This window comes from Mastigoproctus giganteus, chromosome 14, assembly GCF_048544385.1.
Source record: "Mastigoproctus giganteus isolate SK-2022 chromosome 14, ASM4854438v1, whole genome shotgun sequence".
In the NCBI taxonomy this organism is placed as follows: Eukaryota; Metazoa; Arthropoda; class Arachnida; order Uropygi; family Thelyphonidae; genus Mastigoproctus; species Mastigoproctus giganteus.
In genome coordinates, this window is record NC_143588.1 from 123,395,522 (window position 1) to 123,423,470 (window position 27,949).

The following is a 27,949-nucleotide window of genomic DNA, read 5'->3' on the forward strand; positions in this document are numbered from 1 at the left end:
AAAAAAAGAAAAATATATTATATTAGGGTCACCCGTAATTCATTATATAAACCCTTATTTGTGTCTGTAAATTGACTGAGAGACCGATTAACTCAGCCACAGAGTGAAAAAAGCACATTAAAGTTCCTCGTGTCATCGACGGGATTGAGCATTCTCAAAACATTCAAAGCCTTGTACACCTTAGTCAGATCACTTTGCAGGTGCCTAGTCTCCAGATGCTGTAACGTACAGAATTTAAGCCTCTCCTGATAAGAGAACCCCTTTGTTCCTCTCACCAATCTTGTTGCCCTTCTCTGTACTCATTCTAGCAATTCTACATCCTTCCTAAAACGAGACCTGCAGACTTGTATGCAGTACTCAACGTGTGGCCTGACCACACAAAGGTATAATCACCTCCTTGTCCTGTATGCAGTACTCAAGGTGTGGCCTGACCTTATACAAAGGTATAATCACCTCCTTGTCTCTGCTAGCAAATCTAACCTGACAGGTGACAACTTTGTGGAGTTTTTGCAAAAGGGTATCTAGGATGTGTGTGTGTAGCTGCTATGAAACAGATAAAGCATATATTGGTTAAGTGGTGGACACCTCAGCTTACTCTACTGAAAAAAAAACAAAAAAACAGGTTAATAAGGCTAGGAAACAATTTCAGAAGTGCATACAAAGGGAAAATGCCTTGGAAGTTATTTGTTTAAAGGAAGACCTCAAAGTCTTTGTAACAAGTATGTCCATGCTATCACTAAACAGAAATATGACTGCTGGAAATAGCAGGAAATAATGACCTTTGGGGATTGGTTTATAAAATTTGTAGAAGCTGCTGATGTTATATATTCTATTGGCAAGGGCCCCACTGAGACATGTAATTGGGAAGATTCCATGAGTGCAATCACCTTATAGGTAATGATAATCTGGTTAATCTAGAACATCGTCATATGCATGCATTGAATGAGTCATATGGCAATGACATTAAAGAATTACCCTTTACCTATGATGAACTTCTCACCATTGTTAATTCCATTAAAAATAACAAATTTCCAGGTATGGACCTACTGGAGGGAGAGTTAATCAAAAAGTTCTCTAATTGTTATTCGAACAAATTGTTGCAAGTTTTTAATAACTGTCTAAGAGATGGCGTATTTCTATCTCCCTGGAAGGATGCACTGCTCAAGATTATCCTAAAATCTCCAACCAAGCCAACCAGTTCACCTGCTTTATATAGACCTATTGCATTACTTCCTGGTCTTGGCAAAGTTTGAGTAGCTTTTAGCTGTGTGGATTACTATCTACCAAAGAAGTAATATTAGATTTTCTAACAAACAATATGGTTTCACTCCTGGTATAGGTACTGTGGATGTGCTTCACTCTTTAGTTCATAATGTTTGGGAATCGAATTATAAATATACCTTGGGAATTTTTGTAGACTTTGCTGGTGCCTTTGATTCCATTATTTTGGACAGCAAATTGATGATGTTGCATATGGCTAAATGTTCTTTAATATTTTCTCTATAATTGAAGATGCCTCCATAGCCAAGTGGTCAGGAGCGGGAGTGCAATAGCACACGCTCTTTGAGTAGACCGGGGTTCAAGCCCCTGACTGCTGAATACAGTCGATCTGCCAACCCGCACTGGACCAGCGTGGTAGATTATGGTCCATAACAGTTAAGTTCAATTTTGGATCAGTTATGCATTGTGTGACTTGAGGCTGTCTGCAGGGATCCGCCTTTGGCCCTTTAATGTGGAACTTTGTTTTAGAAGATTGGCTCAAGAAAAAATTTGACCATTCACATCCAAGCACATTACAATTACTTATACAGATGAAATTCCAGAAAGGAGCTTGAAATGAGATCTGATTGCATATTGAAAAATTTATGCGAATGGTGTAATTTGCGTAGGTTGACAATATCTACATCCAAACTAAAATCATGATGTTGAAGGGTAAATTGGCTCTTCATAGACCTCTTCTCCTAAGGTTGAATGGTATTTCCTTATGGCAGGTGTTAATGATTAAATACTTGGGAATATATATTGCTAGTGGCTTGAACTTTATCTCATATATTAACTATATATTTCAGAGAAGGCGAAGAAATTTATCGTAATGATCTCAAGAATATCAAGTTGAATGGGGGATAAAGGGGGGAAGCACTCCAGTTGATTTATGATTGTATTTTTTTGCTGATTTTTATGTATGGTGCATCAATCTGGGTTGGCCCTGCAATCAAAGTAAGCAACACCAGAAAGCTCTGTTCAATACATTGAGTTATGTTACTCAAAATGGTTATGGTGTGCAGAACAGTTTTCACAGAAGCTTTGCAAGTGTTAGCTGGCAAGATTCCACTTGATTTAAAGTTATTATTTAGAGGGCTGTCCTTTTATTTGAGAAGAGGTATAAAATCTGAGTTGCTGGGCATTGAAATTAGCACTTTAATTGACTTAAGAAATGAAAGGAAGAAGATTTGGGAGCTCCTTTTACAAAAAATGGCAAAGCAGATGGAATGTTTGGAAAATGGTAGAATAACATTCAATTTTTTCCTTTATGTTAATGGTGTAAATTGTATTAAACTGATTTGGTTATACCTAATCTACTTTATACATTCTTATTAACAGGTCACGGATCATTTTTTTACTAAACTGAATAGCCTTGGAATCATAGAAAGATGCAATTGTACGTGTGGTGGTCCTGAAACATGTAGTTTTTAATTTTTTTGGATATGCTTATTTGCATTTAGATTTACTGAATGATGTTGATAATGTAACTCGTCTTGTGGATGGGATTGAGCCAGTGCTTATTAAAACAATGGAAAAGTTTATTGCCTTCCAAAATTTTGCAAATTCAGCTTTCGTGAGAAGGAATATTCTTTTGCAATTGGAAGAGTTAAGATTCAGTAATGGATAAATTGGTGGACTGTAGCCTTTTATTTGCATGGTACAGTATGTTATTTTTTATATAGGAACAGAATTCTTTGCAGAGGTGGATAAGATATTGGTACTATATTTCCTTCATGGGTGGGTGTCCACTTCTGCTTCTGCCAAAGCAGTTGGCAAGAAGCCTTAGTTGTTGTTTTTCTTGGATATGATCCTGCAATGACACCTTCTTCCAGCTTGGTTTTGCTGGTTAATATGAATAACTTATGTTGAGCTCTCTGACTGTTGGTGGATGGCTGCTCCTTTAACTGTTTATCCTTTGGAGATTACCGGCAATGATCAGTATCCAGGATGTGATACTCATCTGTGGACAGTGTCTCTTCATTGGTTTCTGTTGTAGTCTGCTTGTCCAGCTCGTGCTCTAGCTGAGGGGAATGACCATTGCACAGTATAGTTGATTTGTCGTGTGATAATTGAATTGATTGATGATATACAATGTCTCATGTATATAAGAATATTGTTAATATTTGTATACTGTACCATGCCTATATGCTGCTTTACTCATATAGTATGAACTAGAGTTTTAATGCTCAATACGTTCTACTGTGATATTAATATTTGTAAAATAATAAGAGAAGTTTACCTCGATATAGTATGTAGAACCCTTCTGTATGATACTCTCCAGAAATTAAAATGAAAAAATCAAAAAAACTTACATTAGAGTAACAGATAATTAAAAATCAATATAACACAATAAAACTCAATTTAACATAATTCGTCCCATTGCAATTACTTCTACTCTTTCTAAAGTAATGGAGAAATCAATTAACCGCCAACTCTTAAACTACCTAGAAACCTTCCGTCTGATCAAGGATCGCCAGTATGGATTCCGTCAGCGTCGATCCACTGGTGATATTCTGGCTTATGTTACCCATTTATGGACTAATTCAATGGAAAGGTTCGGTGAAACACAAGTAGTTGCTCTTGACATCTCAAAGGCTTTTGATCGTGTTTGGCATAAAGGTCTTCTTAACAAGCTTCCATCTTATGGCCAACTGTTTTTAGTAATTGGTTATCCAGTTTTCTCTCTGATTGCTCACTGAGGGTGATGGTAGATGGCTCTCTGTCTTCTAACTTCTCCACTAATGCCGGTGCCCCCCAAGGTTCAGTTCTTTCCCCCACTCTTTTCCTCTTGTATATTAATGACCTTCTTCCATTGACTGGAAATCCTATCCATAGTTTTGCCAATGATAGCACATTGCATTCCACTTTCCATTTTGAGAAACCTTGTCCTGCTCAATCAGCTTCAACTTCTCGAAAATCTGCTACCAATTCCTTAAATGCCGATCTACAGGTAATTCTCCAGTGGGGTGAAGACAACTTAGTTGATTTCAATCCTTCTAAAACTCAGTCTTGTCTTATATCTCACAAAAAGGATTCTTCTGCTCCTATGCTTATCTTTAGTGACACTCCGGTTTCTAGGCAAAATGATATATCTGTTTTGGGGATTACCCTGACCTGTAATCTCTCTTGGCACAAGCACATTACAAATATTGCTTCCTCTGCATCTAAAAAACTTGGTTTTCTCTTTTGCTCTCGGCGTTGCTTTTCTTCCAAACAGCTGCTCACTCTGTATAAATCGCAAATCTGCCCTGCCATGGAATATTGTTCCCACATCTGGGGTGGTGCCCCCAAAACCTCTCTCAGGCTTCTTGATTCCATTCAGAAGAGGGCAGTTAGGTTAATTAATGATTCATCTCTAACAGAGTCTCCCCACTCGCTTTCTCATAGACGTACTGTTTCTGCTGCATGCCTCTTCTACAGATACTTCCATGGGCATTGTTCTTCTGAATTGGCTTCTATAATTCCCGCTCTCTCTTTCAAAACAGTCCGAACACGTGCCACCACCAGCCGACATCCATTTACTGTCCAACTTCATACCCACAGAACCAACTTTTCATCTTCCTCATTTATTCATTCAACTGCCGTTTTCTGCTACAACCTTCCTTCATACGCATTTCCTGAAAATTACAATCTACAGAAGTTCAAGTCCAATGTCAAAAAATATCTTCTTTCGTCTTCTCAACCTCCAACCCAAGCACGGTACTAAGTACTATAGGTTCTAATACCTCTCGTGTTTGGGGTTCACATAAAAAAAAAAAAAAAAAAAATTAAAAATCAATTTAATGCAATTAAAATAAGAAAATTAATTAAAAGAATTTAATGAAAAAAATTGCAAAACGATTTTCTTTCCTGACGCGTTTACTCAATCAATAAATAAATGAATGAAGTGAAAAATGATAAGCCTGTTACAGCCAACAGAAATTCAAGTTCGTTGTCAACAAGTTTCTTATGATGACTCAATCTGTTTATTCTGTTGGCACACAGTTATTTCCAAATAGCCATTTTGGAAAAGTTTATAAGTGTTTGTGGTTACTATTAAAAATGATAAAATGACTATAACCGGAATCGATTTTTTTTTTACACCCTAGACTTTTTGGTATATATATTTTTTTAATTTTGAATAAATATGTTTTATTTTCATCCATTTGGTGTTACTAATTGACTGTTGCTTTTATAAAAAGCAACTCACAACAACCATTAAACATGAATCAAACTTTTATCAATTTTTAGAGATGGTAAGGGTGAAGATGACTTTGAAAGAGGAATAAGTATAGGAGGAAGGCATAATGGAGATCATAACTATGGACAAACCTCTTTGAATTCTGAAGGTTAGTTTATTAATTCTCACTTCTACATTATTAATTGGTCATTAATTGTTTTACAGAATGAAAAGAGCATCATAGTACACCGATGAGCCAAATGTGACCAGCGAGTCGTTATACAAATCAAGGCAACTGCATGTGAACTGCAGTTGCTTTGATTTGCATAATCAAATGCAATTTCATCTGCATAATCATTTTATACCATGTCCCGACCCACTGTGTGGGTCGAAGCATGGTATAAAAAACACCTGATGCTGAGCTCCGTCAATCAGTGTTATTCTTCAGATGGAAAAGGCAGTGGACTTAGCGAGTTTGACAAAGGCCAAATTGTAATGACCAGACAGCTGGGTCGGAGCATATCCGAAACGGCACGGCTGGTGGGATGCTCACGGTCAGCCGTGCTTAGCACCTACCGAAAGTGGTCCAGATGGGGGGGGGGGAACCCACAAATCGCCGACAAGGTGTTGGATGACCATGGCTCAATGATGCTCTAGGTGAGCGAAGGCTCTCCTAGATGGTATGTGGCAAGAGAAGGGTGACTGGTGCAACTAGCCGGTAATTGGAATGCTGGTGACGGGAGTAATGTGTCACAACACACAGTACATCAAACTCTGCTGAAAATGAGGCTGCATAGCTGCAGGCTGCTCCGAGTGCCCATGCTAACCATGGTTCACCGGCACAGTGCCTACATCAAGCATCGAAACTGGACCTTGAGTGATTGGAAGAGGGTCATCTGGTCCGATGATTCACGTCTCCTGTTGGACCATGTGAATGGCTGGGTACGTGTGCATCGTTTACTTGGGGAAGTGTTGACGCCTGGATGCACAATGGGACGAAAACAAGCTGGTGGCGGCGATGTCATGCTTTGCACAATGTTCTGTTTAGATACCCTGGGTACAGTCATCCATGTGCTGGACACTCATATGTCTACCACCTACCTAAACATCATTGTTGACCAGGTACACCCTTTCATGGCAACGGTCTTCCCCTCAGGTGGTGCCGTCTTTCAGCAGGATAATGCACCATGCCACACTGCCCAGATTGTTCAAGACTGGTTTGGAGAACCCGAGGAAGACTTCCAGGCATTGCCTTGGCCTCCAAATTCCCCAAACATCGATCCCATTGAGCATCTGTGATTGTGTTGGAATAGCAACTCCGATCTGCAGCGTCTCAACCACGGACCTTACAGGAGTTAAAGGATCTGCTGGTTACGTGTTGGTACCAGATACCACAAGACTCATTTAGAAATCTTGTTAGCATCCATGCCTCGCTGTGTACCAGCTGTTTTGGCTGCACATGAAGGATCAACATCATATTAGGTAGGTGGTCATAATGTTTTGGCTCATTGGTGTATATGTATATACTATGGTATTGCATATTCAAGATGTTCATAATGTTCATATGTAATATCCTAGTATATGCATATTTGTAGCCTTTCGTGCCATACAAATGAAGCAGCATTTGTTTTTTTAAATCTACCTTCTGGGATTGAATATATTACACTTTACCTTCCTTGCAAGTTCCTCCACCTGTCTGTCTAATGTTAAACAAATAAAATATTAATAAAATGAATGGATAACAATCACTAAATTGTGTATGAGAATGTTGTATACAAATGACATTAAAATTTAGATATGGACATTCAGGATTGTTTAAGTTATAAAGAATAATATATAAAATAATGTTCTTTAGCTATTTTATGATGGTTATGTAAATACAATAAATGCAGTAATACTGTGTATTCCATTTACCTCAATTTAGACAAATTTAAAGTGGCCCTCCGTACATTTACCCATACTTTATAGAAGAAATGAGAATAATTCTGTTTTAACAACGCCATCAAAAAATGATCTTGACAGTTTACAAAAAAATGTATAAGCTCACTTTTATGGCTCATTGAATTTCACAAATATGAACAAAAGAGAAGAAACTGGAAAGTTGCTGGAGAGGCCTTCATCCTGCAGTGGATTGAAATTAGCTGATGATGATTCCTAGGGGAGCCGTAAAATTAACTGTGTACTTTGACGAGCTGTTTATGAGAGAAAAATCAATTCAGTCCAAACCAGACACCCATATTGGCTGTGTGGTTAATATTACCTAGTTTCACTTTATTGTATCTATTTAATTCATCATGAATAGTCAAACTAATAGAAAATAATTTCTCTGCAAAAAAGATCTAAATTTTCCAAAGCTTCCTCTTTCCTTTAAAGTATGATGCCTCCTTAGCCAGGTGGGCAGGAGCAGCAGTGCGTAGCACACACTTCTTGATTAGACCAGGGTTCGAGCCCGTGACCACCAAATACTGAGGATGCGGGAAGGTCAGGGAATGACCACCGCATATCCCCGGAGTAATATGGCCTTAATTGCTAATGCTCCTAAAAACCAAATAACGACAACAAACAACCTTTAAAGAATGGTAAATTTTCTGGTTTGAGACATGGTATTCTGGTAGGTAAATGAACGAGCTGATTGAGGTCATTGTTAATTTCCAAAGCCTCAGCATCTCAGCCAGCAGCATTGGCATAACAGAAACTTCAGCCATCTGGAGTTATGAACCTTAAATATCATGAAGGAAAATGATCACACTTTTAGGAAAGTTGAACTGAAGAAAGTCTAGTTTCAAAGGAAGGAACAGTTCTTGGAGTTAGGAGAACAATTCTGACAATGGTTGTGTTTTGCAGAATGGGATAGAGAGATTTTAAGCCAGAGGAAACCAAAACAAGATTTAAAATGAATTCTCTGACAGGGATTATCATAGTAAACGTGTACCACCTTTGAAGTAAAGAGAATCATAGAGCAAATAATTTCTGAAACTGTTATGGGCAGCGGTTTGGGCAACCAAGCATTAGGATCTTCTCAGTAAAAGTAGTAGTAATGACAAACTGTGCAAGAAAGCAAGCTTATATAGCATTAGCCAAAAAAAAAAAAAAAAAAAACCAACCAGTTCAACCATCCGTACCTTCCAAGAATTTCTCTTGATCTCCCTTGAATTCCTATTTTCTCAACCCATTCACTTCCACAACAACAGATGGAAGCCTCTTTCAACAACCACCACCACACTGGCTGAAGGCAACTTCCACACATCTATCCTGAAACCATCCCTCCTTAACTTGTATTTGTGTCCCCTCACATGTGTAGTCTCAGCAAGTGGTAGAAAACCAATAACATTCTGCTTACTCAATCCATTCAAGGCTTTAAGCACCTCAATCAGATCTCCCTGCAGTTTCCTGGTCTCATGATGCTGCAGTTTGTAGAGTTGAAGTCATTCTAGGTTCCTTTTTTTCCCTTCATCAATCTGGTTTTCCTTTCTCTGAACCATTCGAGCAGATCTGCATCCTTCCTTAAGTGAGACCTCCGGCCCTGTATACAGTACTCAAGATGTGCCTAACCATGGTCTTATACAAAGGGATAACACCTCCATCCTGCTAGCAAAGTTTCTATATATCATTGACAAAATACCATGAGCTTTCCTGGCAGCTTGTCTGCACTGCTCAGAGAATTTCATGTCTGACTGCACAATTACCTCCAGGTATTTTTCATTATCCCCTACCCTGATGTAGTACCACACAGTTGATATGCTGCCCTTGATTGATTACCCTTCGGTTACTGCTACCAAGGTGCAGTACCTTGCATTTGTCAATGTTAAACTTCAGCTGCCATTTCTCAGTCCATCGACCGAAATTTTCTTAGGTCATGTTGCAGTAGTTCACCCTGATGACTGCCATTGACCACCCTTCCAACTTTTGTATCATTACAATATACCTTCATCAGTATTATTATTATTAGTCATATAGTGCAAGGAAGCATGGGGCTTATGCTGCACCAGCTGAAAAAAATTTCCGAGTTACCCTGGGGGGGGAAGAGAGAGAGAGAGAGAGAATCACCAAGCAAGAATAGAATGATGATGATAGCCAGCTCAGGACCCTGGGTGTGCCAAGCCCATAGTCACCGGATATGAGCCCCTGGCATTGATAAATATTGAAAACAACAACAATGGATCCAGCACGCGGAACCATGGAGAACTCCACTAATAACATTAATCTGTAAAGAGCAGTATTCACTGATAACCACTCGCCATCTTCTCAAATTCAACCATACCTTTATCCATAGCAGTACATTGCCATTAATCCCACATTGCCCCAGTTTGTACAGGAGTCTTTATGCTCAACAGTATCAAAATCCTTCCTGAAATCCAAACCATAAATTGGGTTTTTGTGAAGTTTTTGCTTCGTGAAGATTTAGACTTCTGTAGCTGCTGCAAGCAATAAGTGTTCATTGAAATTTTATCATATTTTTGATTATTTAGAGTATTCATTTGTGTTTTCCAAATAGATTAAATAGGCTTAGTGGTGTTTGTTAGCTTATTTTTTAAAATTTATCTAGTGATTTCGTAAATTTCAACTTGCTATTCCTATATCGCTATCATAGTGGTGTTTTGGAGGGGCAGGGATTTGTAGCATAACCAGTAGCCCAGAAGAATAGTAAAGTTTCAATTGTAATAATTAAGTATTTTGAAGGTTTAATCACCTCCATAAATCTGTTTTATTTTTTAATTAAAGTATTCATTTGTGTTTTACAAATAGATTAAATGGCTTAGTATCATTTGTTAGTGTATTTTTTTTAAAAGTTAGCCACACTTTGTAAGTTACAACTCGCTACTCTTACCGCTATTGTATTGGTGTTTTGGCTGGAATATCATAGCGTAGAAGAATAGTAGGGTTTTAAATGTAATAAATAAGTAATTTGAAGGTTTTAGTCACTTTTTTTTGGGCATATCTTTTGTATTTAGCTAAGGATATAACAAATTTAGCATTGTGATTGTTATGGTATAACATAACCTGATAATTTATATCTTAAATTTGATAGCTAAAGTATATAATGTAAAACTATATAGTGGAATAAATATTACTGCATTAGCTTAGTATAGTATTGTAAATTAAATCAACTAAGTTTATTAATTTTATTAATTTTCATTGTTACTAAATCGTGTTTGACACCTCCATTGCCAGGTGGGCAGGAGCAGCAGTGCGTAGCACACTCTTCTTGATTAGACCGGGATTCGAGCCCGTGACCACCATATACGGAGGATGCGGAAAGGTCAGAGAATGACCACCCTATATCCACGGAGCAATATGGCTTTAGTTGCTAATGCTCCTAAAAACCAAATAACAAACAAATCGTATTTAAATGGAAATCATGCCCCAGACTAGAGCAGCAAAGCAACGTGGCAGGAGTGCTGTGGTTCATGGGAGAACTGAAAGGGGTGATTCCCCAATGCATCACAGCCTAAAGAAATGTGCAACTTTTGATATATTTGCAGAACTTTCTGCAAATATATCACAATAGGACTTGATGGTGCCAAGGGGGATGCCTTTGTTTGTGCTCGAGGTAAGCAGTGTGAAGAAGTTAGTTCCCAACTCAGCGTTGTAATGGGCCATTATGAGAGCTTGAAGGACAGAGTAGATGCCCTCAAAGGACTTTCATTGGGGGACCCATCAACCTCTCAGCTGCCCACATCAATTTTAGAACTTGCACTTGATCATCTGACAACACAGTGGCAACCTTTAGGGCAGAATGTGCTGGTCCCACAGCAGCTACTTATTGTTGGTGTGACCCTATTGTCAGGGAAATGGGAAATATATTGTGCAGGGTATATTTTGGCAGGGTATGTCTGCCAGAGACAGAAGTTGATGATGTAGAGGGTAGATGACTTTCATCAACCGGTGAAATACCACCACTTTGCTTATTGGAGGCTTGAAGTGGTGAAACCCATGTTTAGTCTTTAGAGCAAAGTTACCGGCATCCCCTCCCCCCTCAATACTTCTCCTTCAACAAAATATCATCTTTTAAGGGCAGAAAGGGTGATATTATTGAACACATTGGCACTAATAGCATTAAGAGTAGATCTGTGGATTTACTTAACAATTACAGGTCAAGGTTGAAAAAAAGTCGCTAATTAGGGTTAAATTTGAAAGTGTCTGCAATTCTGTCCAGACATGATAGGAGGAAGTATATGATGAGTCTTGTCAATCAATTCAGCCGTGGAGAGAGATTGTGCTAAGCTCATGGGGTAGAATTTTTCTCAGCATGGTCTGTGCTTGTTAACAGGAGAGATTGTTTCTACAGGGATGGGATACATTTAAATAGAAAGGGCCCAAGAATATTTGCTGATGCTATTGAGACAGTGTTAGGTTGGTTGAAAAACTGCTAGCTTGGGGGGATTCACAGACTAATAGGTTGAAGATAACCACAGGCAGAGGTGAAAGTGATTCTTGCACTGCTTCTATTAGAATGAGCTTTGAAACCTCAGTACCTCGCTTTGCCTGCAAAGCGATTTACTGTGGTTTCAAAGGCTGCTGGGAGTCACCATGGAACAAGTAAATACATGGGTTGTGTTAGCATAACTAAGCGTAAGAATAGGTGTATGTATACCTGCATGTACACTAATGCTAGGAGTATAGTAAATAAATTTGATGAGCTAATCAAGACATCAAGAGTGGATATTGTTGGGATATCAGAGAAGTGTTGCCACACAGATATAAGCAGTGCAAAAGTGAATTTGGGGAGTACAATGTGTACAGAAAGGATAGATAGAAAAGGAAGGGAGGAGGAGGGATTATGCTGTTAGTTAAGAAACACAAAATCTAAGGAAGCGCATCCAGTTGACATTGCCGGTCAATACAATGTTGAGTCAGTGTGGTGTGACATTTGCACTGGGAAAGGGAAAATGAGAGTAGTAGTACATTATAGGCCTAATGAATATAAAGAGCAGTTGTTCAGAGAAATAGAGTGGGCCAGTAAATCAGATTTTGTTATAATGGGGGATGTTAACCATCCAGATATTGACTGGAACTTATGGGTTGGTCACTTGCACATTAACAAGACTTTTGTGGATTTATTGGATGACTATTTTCTTTAGAAACATGTCCAAGAGGCAACCAGAGGGAGTAATACTCTTGATTTGATTATCAGCAGTAATTCTTCATGTGTTAAGAATCTGTAAATAAAGGAACCACTAGACAGCAGTGATCATAGTGTACTGATGTGGGATTTACTTAAAGGTGTAACTACCATCATTGGTAAGGGGAACAGTTTTTCCTTTTGTAAAGGTGACTACAGTGGTCTCAGATTTTTTAAATTCTGTATAGTGTGATCAACTGATGATGTTACCAACTGTGAATTCTAAATGGGTGGCCTTCAGAGAATTAATCTTGAAGGGTACTAGGTTATTCATACCAAGTAAGAAATAAGATTTAGATCTAAATGGATATTAGATGAATCAATAAAGCTGGTGGCAGAAAAGAAAAATGCAGAGAATGCATAAAAATTATCAGGCGACACAGAAGCTTATGGCAGATATAAGCTAGTCTGTAATAAAGTTACAAAAAAGACTAGGCAAGCAAAGACAGATTACGAGAAATCTTTGGCAAAAGATGGAAGGAAAAACAGCAAAGAGATCTTAACTTATGTAAACTCTAGAAGGAAAGGGATGAATCAGATTGGTTCACTTAAATGGTTTGACTATTGATGATCATGCTGAGGTAGCTGATAAACTGAATGAGTATTTTGCATCTACATTCACACATGAGGAGTTATTCAAGGCAGGGAATGCCAGAAGTTTATCAAACTCTAACAGGGAGCTACTTGTTTTTGTAATAACTGAGAGCAAATTGGAGAAGAAATTGCTGAAGTTAAATATATGCAAGCCACCTTGTGTGGATGGTATCTATCCAGTTTATCCAGTTATATTAAAGGAGGCAGCAAAGGAAGTTAGCCAACCCTTAGCCCTAATTATGAAAGCTTCCTTGGACTCTGGGGAGGTTCCCATGGACTGGAGATGTTTAAATACATCCCCAATTCACAAATGGAGATCAAAGGGCGACACTAGTAATTATAGACCTGTTAGTTTGACTTCTGTTCCAGGGAAAATAATGAGTCAACGGTTAAGGAAGCAATGCAGGATCATCTAGACAAGTCTGCAGTTATAGGTCAGACACAGCAGGGGTTTGTTAAGGAAAAGACTTGTCTGACAAATTTGATTGGATACAATGATGTGGTGACAGAGGATTTGGATGCAAAGAATAATTTTGATATCATATACTTGGACTTTAGGAAAGATTTTGGTACTGTGGCACATGGTAGACTACTGTACAAATTGCAGCAGCATGATATCAAGGGTAAGTTGCTACAATGGATAAAAGTATGGTTGAATAGGAGCAGACAGTGTGGTTATCAATAGACACTGCTCTTCATGGACTAATGTTATTAGTGGAGTATCCCAGGGTTCGGTCTGGGGCCCATTGTTGTTTTCGGTATATATCAGTGATAATGAAGGTATGCTAAGTTTGCAGATGGTACAAAGGTTTGCAATTTTGTTAATGCCACATGGTTCTTTTTTAAGGAGGATGTCTTTGTGTGTGCCAGGTGCAGAGAGTGTCTAGAAATTAGGCGTAAACTCAGCGTTCTGATGGGCGTCTAATGAGAGCTTGAGGTGTAGGGTAGATGCCCTCGAAGAAATTAATATGAGCTCTCAGCTGCTCTACTCAGTGTGGGAGCTCACTCCTGGGCATCAGGCAACACAGTGGCAATCTCCAAGACAGAATGTGCTGGTCCCACAGGAGTTAGTTATTGTCGATGACTCTATTGTCAGGAGATGGGGAATATATTGTGTAAAAAGGATAGATGGAATAGAACAAGGGTATGTCTACCAGGGGCAAGAGTTGATGATGTTGAAAAGCATGTATCATCTTTTAAGGACACAAAGGGTGATATTGTTGTACATGTTCACACCAATGACATTAAGAGTAGGAGATCTGCAGATTTACTTAACAACACAAATTCATGAGTTAGGGTTAAACTTGAAAGCGTCTGCAATTCTGCCCAGACATGATAGGACGGAGTACATGATGAGAGCCTTGTCAATCAATTCGGCTCTGCTTCTACAGGGATGGGATATACTTAAATAGAAAGGGTGCAAGAATATTTGCTGATGCTATCAAGGCACTGTTCGGTGGGTCAGAAAACTGCTAGATTGGGCGATTCACAGACTAAAAGGTTAAAAGTAGGTGATTCTTGCATTACTTCTATTAGAATAAGCAGCAGCCTGGAGCGAGGGGTGTTGGGGGTTTTAGGGACTGATGGCAGTCATCGTGAAACAGGTGGGTATATGGGATGTGTTAGGGCAACTAATAATAAGAATAGGTACATGTATACTTGCATGTATACCAATGCTAGAAGTATAGTAAATAAATTTGATATATTTGCAGTGTTGGTCAAGACATCAAAGGCAGATATTGTTGGGATAGCAGAGACGTGGTGTCACACAGATATAAGGAATGCAGAACTGGAATTTGGGTAGTACGATGTGTACAGAAAGGATAGAAAGGTTATGCTGTTAATTAAGAAAAACAAAATCAGAAGAAGTGCATCTAGTTGATAGAGATAAACAGTGTACTGTTGAGTCAGTTTGGTGTGACATAAGCACTGCGAAAGCAAAAATAAGAGTAGGAGTGTGTTATAGGCCTAATGACTCGAATGAGCAATTGTACAGAGAAATAGAGTGGGCTAGTAAATCAGAATGTCTTATAATGGGGGATTTTAACTTCCCAGATATAGACTGGAACTTATGGGTTGGTCACTCGCACACTAGTAAGACTTTTCTGAATTTATTGGATGATTATTTTTTGCAGCAGCATGTTCAAGAGGCAACTAAAGAGGATAATTCTCTTGAGCTGGTTATCAGCAGTGATAATTTGTGTATTAAGAATTTACAGATAAAGGAACTATTACGTGGCAGTGATCACAGTGTCCTGATGTGGGTTTTACTTAAATATATAATTACCATCAGGGGTAAAGGAAGGGGTTTTTGCTTCTGTAAAGGTGACTACAGTGGTCTCAGAAAGTTTTTAAATTCTGTACAATGGTACCAACTTATGATGTTACCAACAGCAAATTCTAAGTGGGAAGCATTCAAGGAATTAATAGTGGAAGCTACTAAAAGTTTCATACCTATTAAGAAATATTGTTCAACATTTAGACCTAAATGGTTGTAAAATGGACTAATCAGACTCGTGGCAGAGAAGAAAAATGCATGGAATACATATAAATTAACAGGTGACACTGAAGTCTACTGGTCTGTAATCATCACAAAGGAGGTTAGGCAGGCAAATGCAGATTATGAGAGCTCTTTGACAAAGGATGCAAAGACAAACAGCAAGGATTTCTTTACTTATATAAACTCTAAAAGGAAGGGGATAAATCTGAATGTTCCACTTGATATTCCACTTTTGATGAATCTGCTCAGATAGCAAAAAAACTGAAAGGGTATTTTGCATCTACATTCACACATGAGGAGTTATTAACGTTTGAATATGCCACAAAGTTATCAAATTGTAACAAGGTGTTTAATGATTTTGTAATAACTGAGAACAAAGTGGAGGAGAAATTTTTGAAGTTAAACATAAAAAAGGCACCTGGGGTGTATGTGATCTATCCTGTTATATTAAAGGAGGTGGCAAAAGAAGTAAGCAAACCTTTAGCCATAATTATGAGAGCATCTGTGGACTCAGGGATGGTCCCCACGGACTGGAGATGTTCAAATGTATCTCCAATTCACAAAGGGGAAGGGTGACATGAGTAATTACTGACCGTTAGTGTAACTTCTGTTCTGGGTAAAATAATGGAGTCACTGGTTAAAGATGCATTGCAGGATCATCTAGATAAGACTGCAGCAATAAATCAGACACAGCATGGGTTTGTTAAGGGAAAGTCTTGTCTGACAAATTTGATTGGTTATTATGATGTGGTTACAAAGGAACTGGATGCTAAAAATAATTTTGATATCATTTACTTGGATTTCAGGAAAGCTTTTGACACTTTTGCGCATGGAAGACTACTGTACAAATTGGAGCAGAATGGTATTAAGGGTAAGTTGCTACAATGGATAAAAGAATGGTTGGGTGGGAGAAGATAGCGGGTGGTAATCAATGGCCACTGCTCATCGTGGACTAATGTTATTAGTGGTGTCCCACAGGGTTCGGTGTTGGGTCCACTGTTGTCCACATCAATGATATTTATGAAGATAAACCCGCTTTATCTTCATAAATATCATTGATAAATATGAAGATAAAGCGGGTTTAGTATCGAAGTTTGCAGATGATTCGAAGTTGGTCGGGGTTGCTAATGACAGTAATGGCAGTGTATTACTGCAACAGGATCTAGAAAATTTGGGCAGATAGGCTGAGAAGTGGCAACTGAAGTTTAACATTGAAAAATACAAAGTACTGCATATGGGTAGAAGTAACTCCAGAGAAACGTACTAACGGTGTGATATTACACTTAAGGTGGCAGAAAATGAAAAAGACTTGGGAATAATTGTGCAGTCAGATATGAAGTTTTCTGAGCAATACAGACAGACTACCATGGTGGGTAATGGGGTGTTGTCAATGATATACAGGAATTTTGCTAGCAGGGAAAAAAGGAGGTGATTGTCCCTTTGGATAAGGCAATGGTCAGGCCAAACCTTGAGTACTGTATCCAGGTCTGGAGGTCTCCTTTTAGAAAGGATGTAGAGCTGGTGGAATGAGTAAAGAGAAGGACAGTGAAATTGGTGTGTGTGGAACAAAACATTGGTGTTATAAAGAAATTCTTCAGTTCTGCAAATTTCAGCTTCTGGAAACTAGGCACATGCAAGGTGATCTAATTGATCTATTACATCATGCAGTAAGAATGATGACTTATAATATTATGAAAAGCATCATCGTAAGAGCCAATAATTCTTACATTTCAATAGTACAAACTCTAAAACAGAGTTTGAAGGTCAGCCACTCTGAAGTTCATCCATTGAAAGGAACCTAATGGTTACTCTCTAGGAGGAATCCAGATCAGTTAGTGCATAATTTCACAGCCTTCACCTTACCAGATAGTAAGAGGGAGTTGAGTAGAGTGTATGCAGGAGGAACTGCCAAGGCCCGATTCTCTCAAGTGCTACTCCAAATTGAAATATTTAATTAATTCCTACATGCACTCAATCTCTACTTTTAATTTTCTACTGAATCCATCATGAATATTCAGACTAGTAGAAAAGTTTATATGGAAAAAAAAACAAAAAAAAAACTAAAAATCCAAAACACCCAAAACCGCTCCATTCATTATACAAATACACATGGTCAGAGTTGCAATTCAGTTTGGTCTGAAAAAACTGATATACTTGAGGATGTGATAAAGCCCAAGAAACCTATAGGGAAACAGAAATCCAAAGAAGAAAAAATTAGTCAAGAAACACTTGTCATGATGAACCAAAGACGACAAATGAAGAGCAAGAAAAACACTGCCAGGGAGAAAATTGAGTATGCTGAGTTATGCAAAGCCATTAGAAAGAGACTCAGAGAGGACATAAGAAGATTTAACACAAGAAAAGTAGAACAAGCATTAAGGGAAAACAAAGGATTTAAATCAGCAGCCATGAGCAGTAATACAGAAAGACAAATGATACTGAAACTGAAGAATAGTGATGGTGTACTTATAAACAGCAGAGAAGGCATAATTCAAATAGCAGAAGACTACTATAGAGAATTATACAAGGAGAAAGGGAATGATACCAGCAGTGAGGAAGATGGATTCAAAGTAGCAACACACACGACATACCCGATATTCTTCCTGATGAGGTAGAACATGCATTGAAGAAAATGAAGAATCGGAAAGCCCCGGGGGAAGATGAAGTTACTGTAGAGTTGTTAAAATTGGGAGGAAGAGACATAACACAAAAACTGGCAAGGCTCTTCACAAAGTGCATTAGAAAAGGTGTGATGCCTAAGCAGTGGAATAATGCAATCATAGTTTTGCTGCATAAGAAAGGAGATAAATCAGAAATTGGAAATTATAGACCAATTAGCTTGTTATCCCATATCTACAAGTTGTTCACAAGGGTCATTACTAACAGATTAGAAAGAATACTTGATGAGAATCAACCGAAAGAGCAAGCTGGCTTTAGGACAGGATTCTCAACTATGGATCACCTTCACGTAATATCACAGCTAATGGAGAAAGCAAATGAATATAAAACACCATTATGCCTAGCATTTGTGGATTATGAAAAGGCATTTGACTCCATACAGCATAAGGCAATGTTTCGGGCACTGGAAAGACAAGGCATAGATACTCCATATATTATGATTTTGAAGAAAATATATGAGAGTGCTACATTCTTTATTAGACTAGACAAAGACAGTAGCAAATTTAAAATCGAGAAAGGAGTTCGACAAGGAGACACAATATCTCCGAAGCTGTTTACTGCTGCCCTTGAGGAAGCTTTCAGAAGATTAGACTGGTCGCAGAAAGGAGTCAATGTGAACGGAGAGTACCTAAACCATTTACGATTTGCAGATGACATTGTGGCCATAAGCCACGATCCCAAAGAATTAGAGGAAAATCTTAATCAGTTATGCACAGTTAGTAAGGATTTTGGACTAAAGATGAATATGGATAAAACAAAAGTAATGATGAACAAGTATGCCACGGAAAGGGAAATAATGATTGAAGGAGCAGTAATTGAAAAGGTGGAGTCATATTCTTATCTGGGACAAGTTATTAGCTGTAATAATGATAAATGGCTGGAAGTCAAGAGAACAATAAATTTTGGATGGATAGCATTCAGGAAATATAGTCACATACTGAAGAGCAATATCCCAGTTTGTCTGAAACGTAAAATAATGAATCAATGTATACTCCCCACCATGACTTATGGAAGTGAAACTTGGGCACTCACCAAAAGAATGGAAGAGAAGCTAAGAACTACACAGCGAAGAATGGAACGAATTATATTGGGAATCAGACTGTTAGATAAGAAGAGAAACACATGGATTAGGCAGCAAACTCAAGTAAAGGACATTCTTATCAAAACTAAAGAACTAAAATGGTCTTGGGCAGGACACATAGCTCGAAGACATGATGACAGATGGACTAAGAAAATAACAGAATGGTATCCAAGAGGAGCTAGAAGAAAACCTGGAAGACAAAGGCGGAGGTGGATAGATGAAATTCATGAGTTTTTGAATAGTAAATGGATGGCCAGTGCTGGAGAGGCCTTCATCCTGCAGTGGATTGAAAATGGCTGATGATGATGACTTGAGGATGGACATAAAAAAGCACCTGGGGCAGATGGAATTTATACAATTATATTAAGGGAGGCAGCAAGGGTGATAAGCAAACCCTTAGCCATACTAATGAGAGCATCTTGTATTCAGGAGAAGTCCCTATGGACTGGAGAAGTGCCAATATATTCCCAATTCATTAAGGAGGATCAAATTGTGACACAGGTAATTACGGACCAGTTAGCTTAATGTCTGCTTCAAGGAAAATAATGGAATCACTGGTTAAAAAAAAAATAATAATGCAGGATTATTTACGCAGACCTGCAATTATACTGCAATCGCAGCATGGATATGTCGAAGGGGCAAGAGGTCTAGCCAACTTCATAGGTTGTTATGATGCAGTGACAAAGGAACTGAATGCAAGAAATAATTTTGACATCATATTAACATTAACATTAGTAGTGCATATGATGCAAGAAAGCAAGCTTGCACAGCATCAGAAAAAAAAAAAAAAAAAAAAAAAAACAACCTTCCCATTTCACCCATCCGTTCATTCCAAATGGTTGTTTAGTTCTGCATTGAATTTATTTAAGTTGCTGACATCCACTCTATTACAAATGGAAGTTTGTTCCTACTATCAACCAGCTGCTGGATAAAGGCAAATTTCTGCACATCTATTCTACAAATGTCTTTCCTCAATTTGAATTTATGCCCCCTCACATGAGTAATCCAAGCAAGAGGAAGAATTCCATTAGCATTCAGCTTGCTCAATCCATTTAAGGCCTTATGGAATTCTTCCTCTTGCTCAGATTTTGGATTTTTAGTTTTTTTTTTTTTTTTTTTTTTTCCATATAAACTTTTCTACTAGTCTGAATATTCATGATGGATTCAGAAGAAAATTAAAAGTAGAGATTGAATGCATGTAGGAATTAATTAAATATTTCAATTTGGACTAGCACTTGAGAGAATCGGGCCTTCGCAGTGCCTCCTGCATACACTCTACTCAACTCCCTCTTACTATCTGGTAAGGTTAAGGCTGTGAAATTATGCACTAACTGATCTGGATTCCTCCTAGAGAGTAACCATTAGGTTCCTTTCAATGGATGGACTTCAGAGTGGCTGACCTTCAAACTCTGTTTTAGAGTTTGTACTATTGAAGTGTAAGAAATTTTGGCTCTTGCGATGATGCTTTTCATAATATCATAAGTTATCATTCTTACTGCATGATGTAATAGATAAGTGTTGCCTGAACTTTGCTTTGGAGGCTAAATATGGTTTCACTGCTTCAAGCCTTCAATTTGCACAGTTGTAGTATTGCACTGGATGATGTAGTCATTTTCCATCTAGCGATGTAGAGGGGATGCCATTCCTCTATGCGATGCAGATGCTACATTTAGTGTATAGAATGAACTTGTGACCCTGGACATTGTTGTGTTAGCCGGTAGAATCCCACTGCTTGGCAGAGGCCTTCACTGAATTTCTCCATTTTTCTTAGTTCAATCCCAGTCTTGTCCATGTGGGCCCATAAGTGATGTTAACTCATCTCTCCACCTGGTTTTTAGGCTTCCTCTATTTCTTTTTCCTTCTCTTGGAAGCCAAGCAGGTATGTCCTTATCCCACGAGTCCTTGTTTCCTGGCAAGATGTCTTGCCAACTTCCATTATAAGGACTTGGATGATTAAGAGTAGGAGACCGGCGGAATTACTTAACAAGTACAGGTCACTGTTGAAAAAAAGCCGTGAATTAGGGTTGAATTTGAAAGTGTCTGCAATTCTGCCCAGACACGAAAGGAGGGAGTATATGATGAGAGCCTCATCGATCAATTCAGCCCTAGAAAGATTGTGCAAGGCTCAAGGGGTAGAATTTTTTTCAGCCTGGTAAGTACTTGTTAACAGGAGAGACTGCTTCTACAGGAATGGGATACACTTAAATAGAAAGGGTGCAAGAATGTTTGCTGATGCTATCGAGGCAGTGTTAGGTGGGTCGGAAAACTGCTAGATTGGGGGGATACAAGGACTAATAGATTAACAATAGCCACTGGCAGAGTTGAAAGTGATTCTTGCACTGCTTCTATTGGAATGAGCCGCAGCCTGGAAAATAAGATGCAGGATATTTCAGAGACTGCTGGGAATCATTGGGGTACAAATAAACACATAGGTTGTGTTAGGGTAGCTAAGAAAAAGAACAGGTGCATGTATACTTGCGTTTACACCAATGCTAGGAGTTTAGTAAATAAATTTGATGAATTTGAGGTATTGCTCAAAACATCAAAGGCAGATATTGTGGGGATTTCAGAGATGTGGTGTCACACAGATATAAGAAATGCAGAACTGGAATTTGGGGAGTACACTGTCTACAGAAAGGATAGACAGGATAGGAAGGGAGGAGGGGTTATGCTATTAGTTAAGAAACACATAAAATCCAAGGAAGTGAAGCCAGTCGACATTGCTGGACAGTGCAGTGTCGTGTCAGTTTGGTGTGACATAAGCATTGGGAGATCAAAATTGAGAGTAGGAGTGTGCTGTAGGCCTAATGACTCTGATGAGTATAATAAGAAACTGTACGGGGAAATAGAGTGGGCCAGTAAATCAGAGAGTCTTATAATGGGGGAGTTTAATTTCCCAGATATTGACTGGAATTTGGGGGCTGGTCACTCACACACTTGCAAGGCTTTTGTGGATTTATTGGATGATTGTTTTCTACATCAGTATGTTCGGGAGGCAACTAGAGGGAGTAATACTCTTGATTTGATTATCAGTAGTGATTCTTCATGCATTAAGAATCTGCAGATAAATGAACCACTAGGTGGCAGTGATCAGTGTGCTGAAGTGGGATTTACTCAAAGAGGTAACTACCATTAGAGGTAAAGGGAAGGGTTATTGCTTTCATAAAGATGACTACGATGGACTGAGACAGTATTTAAATTCTATACAGTGGGACCAACTGATGATGTTACCAACAGCTAATTCAAAATGGGAAGCATTCAAAGAACTTATCATGGAAGCTACTAGGCTTTACATACCAACTAAGAAATATTGTTCAAGGTTTAGGCCAAAATGGATGTCAGATGAACTAATGAGACATATGGCAGAGAAGAAAAATGCATGGGATACATTCAAATTAACATGTGACACAGAAGCCTATGATAGATACAAGTTGATCTGTAACCAAGTTACAAAGGAGGTTATGCAGACGAAGGCAGATTACGAGAAATCTTTGACAAGGGATGCAAAGAAAAACAGCAAAGAGTTCTTTACTTATGGAAACTCTAGAAGAAAGGGGATGAATCAGATTGGTCCACTTGATATCAATGGGTCAACTGTTGATGATCCTGCTCAGGTAGCTAACAAACTGAATGAATATTTTGCATCGACATTCACACATGAGTAGTTATTCAGCGAGGGGAATGCCAGAGTTGTATTCAACTCTGGCTGTAAGCTAGAGAATCTTGTAATAACTGAGAGTAAAGTGGAGGAGAAATTGTTGAAGATAAATACAAAAAAGGCACCTGGTGTGGATGGGATCTATCCAGTTATATTAAAGGAGGCAGCAAAGGAAGTAAGCAAATCCTTAGCCATAATTATGAGAGCTTCCTTGGACTCAGGGGAAGTACCCATGGACTGGAGATGTGCAAATGTGACCCCAATTCACAAAGGAGGATCAAAGGGCGACACAAATAATTATAGACCTGTTAGTTTAACTTCTGTTCCTGGAAAATTAATGGAGGCACTGGTTAAAGAAGCACTGCAGGATCATCTAGACAAGACTTCAGTTATAGCTCAGACACAGCATTGTTTTGTTGGGGGGGGAAGTCTTGCCTGACCAATTTGATTGGATACTATGATACAGTCACAAAAGAACTGGATGCAGGGAATAAGTATTTAAATTCTATGCAGTGGGACCAACTGATGATGTTACCAACAGCTAATTCAAAATGGGAAGCATTCAAAGAACTTATCATGGAAGCTACTAGGCTTTACATACCAACTAAGAAATATTGTTCAGGGTTTAGGCCTAAGTCGATGTCAAATGAACTAATGAGACATATGGCAGAGAAGAAAAATGCATGGGATACATACAAATTAACATGTGACACAGAAGCCTATGATAGATACAAGTTGATCTGTAACCAAGTTACAAAGGAGGTTATGCAGACGAAGGCAGATTACGAGAAATCTTTGACAAGGGATGCAAAGAAAAACAGCAAAGAGTTCATTTACTTATGGAAACTCTAGAAGAAAGGGAATGAATCAGATTGGTCCACTTGATATCGATGGGTCAACTGTTGATGATCCTGCTCAGGTAGCTAACAAACTGAATGAATATTTTGCATCGACATTCACACATGAGTAGTTATTCAGCGAGGGGAATGCCAGAGTTGTATTCAACTCTGGCTGTAAGCCAGAGAATCTTGTAATAACTGAGAGTAAAGTGGAGGAGAAATTGTTGAAGATAAATACAAAAAAGGCACCTGGTGTGGATGGGATCTATCCAGTTATATTAAAGGAGGCAGCAAATGAAGTAAGCAAATCCTTAGCCATAATTATGAGAGCTTCCTTGGACTCAGGGGAAGTACCCATGGACTGGAGATGTGCAAATGTGACCCCAATTCACAAAGGAGGATCAAAGGGTGACACAAGTAATTATAGACCTGTTAGTTTAACTTCTGTTCCTGGAAAATTAATGGAGGCACTGGTTAAAGAAGCACTGCAGGATCATCTAGACAAGACTTCAGTTATAGCTCAGACACAGCATGGTTTTGTTAGGGGGGGAAGTCTTGCCTGACCAATTTGATTGGATACTATGATACAGTCACAAAAGAACTGGATGCAGGGAATAACTTTGATATTATATACTTGGATCTTAGAAAGGCTTTTGATACTGTTGCACATGGAAGACTGCTGCACAAATTGGAGTAGTGTGGCATTGGAGGCAAATTGCTGCTATGGATGAAGGGGTGGTTGAGGGGGAGAAGACAGAGAGTGGTAATCAATGGACACTGCTCATCGTGGACTAATGTTATTAGTGGAGTCCCTCAGAATTCAGTATTAGTATTAGTATTAGTAACGGCCGTATGGTGCAAGAAAGCCTATGGCTTATGCTGCACCAGCCAAAAAAAAAAAAAAAAAAATCCGAACAAAACAATGATAAAAACAAAAATTAAATAAATAAATAATAATAATTAATAAATAAATAAAAATAATAAAATGAAATTAAAAATTAAATAAAAAGGAAATTAATCCTATCATCCTATGCGCTTCCCTTACCCGAAAGTACTATCCAGATGACCTTTGAATTTCCCCAAACTGTCGGCCTCTACCACCCATGAAGGCAACTTATTCCAATAATTTATAACTCGCTGGCTAAAATAAAACTTCCTGCAGTCCAATCTACACATTTCCCCCCGTAACTTGAATTTATGTCCCCTAGTTCTAGCATCATTTATAATCTTGAAAATTTCGTCCTCATTCATTTTACTGATGCCTCTCAGAGCCTTAAACACCTCAATCAAATCTCCTCTAAGGTGTCTAGTTTCCAAACTCTGCAACCCACATATTCGAAGTCTTTCTTCATAAGGACGCCCTTTTGCCGATCTCACCAGGCGAGTTACCCTTCTTTGCACCCTTTCAAGAAGCTCGATGTCTTTCTTTAGGTGCGGTCTCCATACTTGAACACAGTATTCCAAGTGTGGTCTAACATAGGCCTTATATAATGGGATTATCACGTCCCTATCTCTACTTGCAAAAGTTCGATAGATCATCGATAGGACACCATGGGCCTTCCTTGCAACCTGTTTACAATGCTCAGAGAATTTCATGTCTGACCGTATCGTAACACCCAAGTCCCTTTCCTCCAGTACTGGGTTTAGTTGAACTCCACCAAGTGAATAAGTTATTTTGGGATTACTGTTTCCCAGGTGTAATACCTTACACTTTGTTGGATTAAAGCACAGCTGCCATTTTTCTGACCATTCTTGAAGTCTATCTAGGTCTCTCTGAAGAAGCTCAGCTTGACAGTGATCATTAACTACTCTACCAATTTTAACATCATCTGCAAATTTAGACATCACGCCCTCTATCCCTTCATCAATGTCGTTTATGAAAATTAAAAACAACAATGGTCCTAATACTGATCCTTGGGGAACCCCACTTCTTACATCAACCCAATCTGAGGAATAGCCATTTATCACAACCCTCTGCCTCCTGCCCTGAAGCCATCCTTCTATCCATCTAAGGATTTTCCCAGTGATTCCAACCTGTTCCAGCTTATAAAGCAACCGCTCATGTGGGACTGAGTCAAAAGCTTTGCTGAAATCTAAATAAACAATGTCGAAATTATTTCCTAAATCCAGCTCGTGAGTGACCCTTTCGAAATAGCGAACCAGATTTGTTAAACATGATTTTCCGTTTACAAAACCATGCTGAGTATCCTTGAGAATTTCAATTCTATCCAAATGATCCTGAATTCCACCCTTGATCAATGCCTCCATGATTTTCCCTACTACTGAAGTCAGACTGACAGGTCGATAACTTCCCACTTCACTTTTAGAGCCACCCTTATGTATGGGAGATACATTTGCACTTTTCCAATCCAAGGGAATCTCCCCAGAGTCTAGTGATGCTCGCATAACCAGCCTCAGTGGTTCAATGCACTCGCTTGCCGCCTCTCTCAAGATTATAGGGTATATTCCATCAACTCCAGGAGCCTTACTAGTCTGTAGGCTTGAAAGTTTTTTCATTAAATAATCTTGCGAAATTTCAATATCATTAATTACATATTTTTTAACTTCACTCCCACAATTTCCCATTGCCACAAAAGGCTTTTCATTTGTAAATATCGATGCAAAATAACTGTTGAGTTCATCTGCAACGGCAGCTGGTGTATTTATTACTATCCCCTTTCCCTTACGTAGAGGTCCGATCTGGTTTGTCCTGCTCTTCTTGGCATTTATATATGTGAAGAATTCTTTATCCCCCCTCTTTGCTCTGTTTGCTAGTGATTTCTCATAAACTGCCTTTGCCTGTCGAACCTTTTCTGTGGCTCTATTACACATCACCTTGTAGCTGTTATAGGCTTCAGTACTTTTTATTGCTCTGTAACGTTTCCATGCCACCTTTTTCTGCTCAAGTAATGTGGCAACTTCACTATTCATCCAACTTGGAACCCTTCTCGTGGAGTATTTTTTTAATGGTATATACGCATTCAAGGCATCTGTGATTAATGTTTTAAAAGCGTACCACAGTTCAATTGTATTTATTCTCTGCGCGATATCTACCCAGTTAATAGAGGCCATGTAGTACCTTAAGGCATCGTAATTTCCTGTTCTGAAATTAAAACCCATTCCTTTGCCTTTTACTTCTGCTACCTCTCTCGTCATCATCCACCGTAGAACTCCGTGATCACTTCCTGCTACTGGTTCCTCTACTGTCAGCCCTGTTATGTCATCTGATTCATGTGTGATGATGAGGTCTAGGATATTCTTTTCTCTAGTACTCTCCCTGACATGTTGATACAAATAACAGTCATCTAGTTGATTTAAAAATTTTGTTCCCCATGTCGAGTTTCCTTCCCATTTACTCCAATCAATTAGAGGCAAATTGAAATCACCCATAATAAGGCATTGACGCTTACTTGCCCATTCCATTTGCATGTAGAGGCTTTTGTCATAGTCTTCACAATCACCTGGTCTGTAGATTACGCCTACTCGCATTGTACCTTTGTTTCCAACTATCTCACACCATACAGACTCTATACTAGCATGTGAAATGTCTGAATCTGGGAAAGCTATCGTCGCACTCAGGCTGCTTCTGATAAGAAGCATTACCCCACCACCCCTTCTATCTAACCTATCCTTCCTAAATACATTATACAAGCCGTACTGAAACTCATCATCCCCAATTTCCGGGTGGCACCACGTCTCCGTAAGCCCTATTATGTCCGCGTTACTTGTTTTAACCAGCAGTTCGAATTCGCTCATTTTATTGACGACACTTCTAACGTTACTGTATAAACAATTAAGATTTACTGTTCTTGTATATTTAACAACCCTAACACAACCCTTGAAGTTTTTTAGGCTCTCTTCCCTGATATTAGCTACCTGCTCACGTGAAACGTCTTTGCCCCCAGAACATCTAGATAATACGTCCAGTTGGGGTAACAGATAAGGACTCTTAAGGTATGTGCAAGAGTTACATTGACCAATATTATCAGATAAACGCGTGTCAGTATTACCCACATCCCCCCTAACTAGCAGTTTCCCTGAGCCTTTAAGGTA

At 38.7% G+C, this 27,949-nt stretch overlaps 1 protein-coding gene across 1 annotated transcript in view; it reads left to right on the top strand.

The window, feature by feature from the left end:
• LOC150075707 (calcineurin-binding protein cabin-1-like) overlaps positions 1-27,949 on the top strand; it is a 1,104,404-nt gene that overhangs the window by 288,783 nt on the left and 787,672 nt on the right. The window contains exon 14 of the mRNA XM_090388624.1: positions 5,494-5,591. Within this exon, the coding sequence (XP_090244750.1) occupies positions 5,494-5,591 (98 nt within the window). The remainder of the gene's footprint in view (positions 1-5,493; positions 5,592-27,949) is intronic.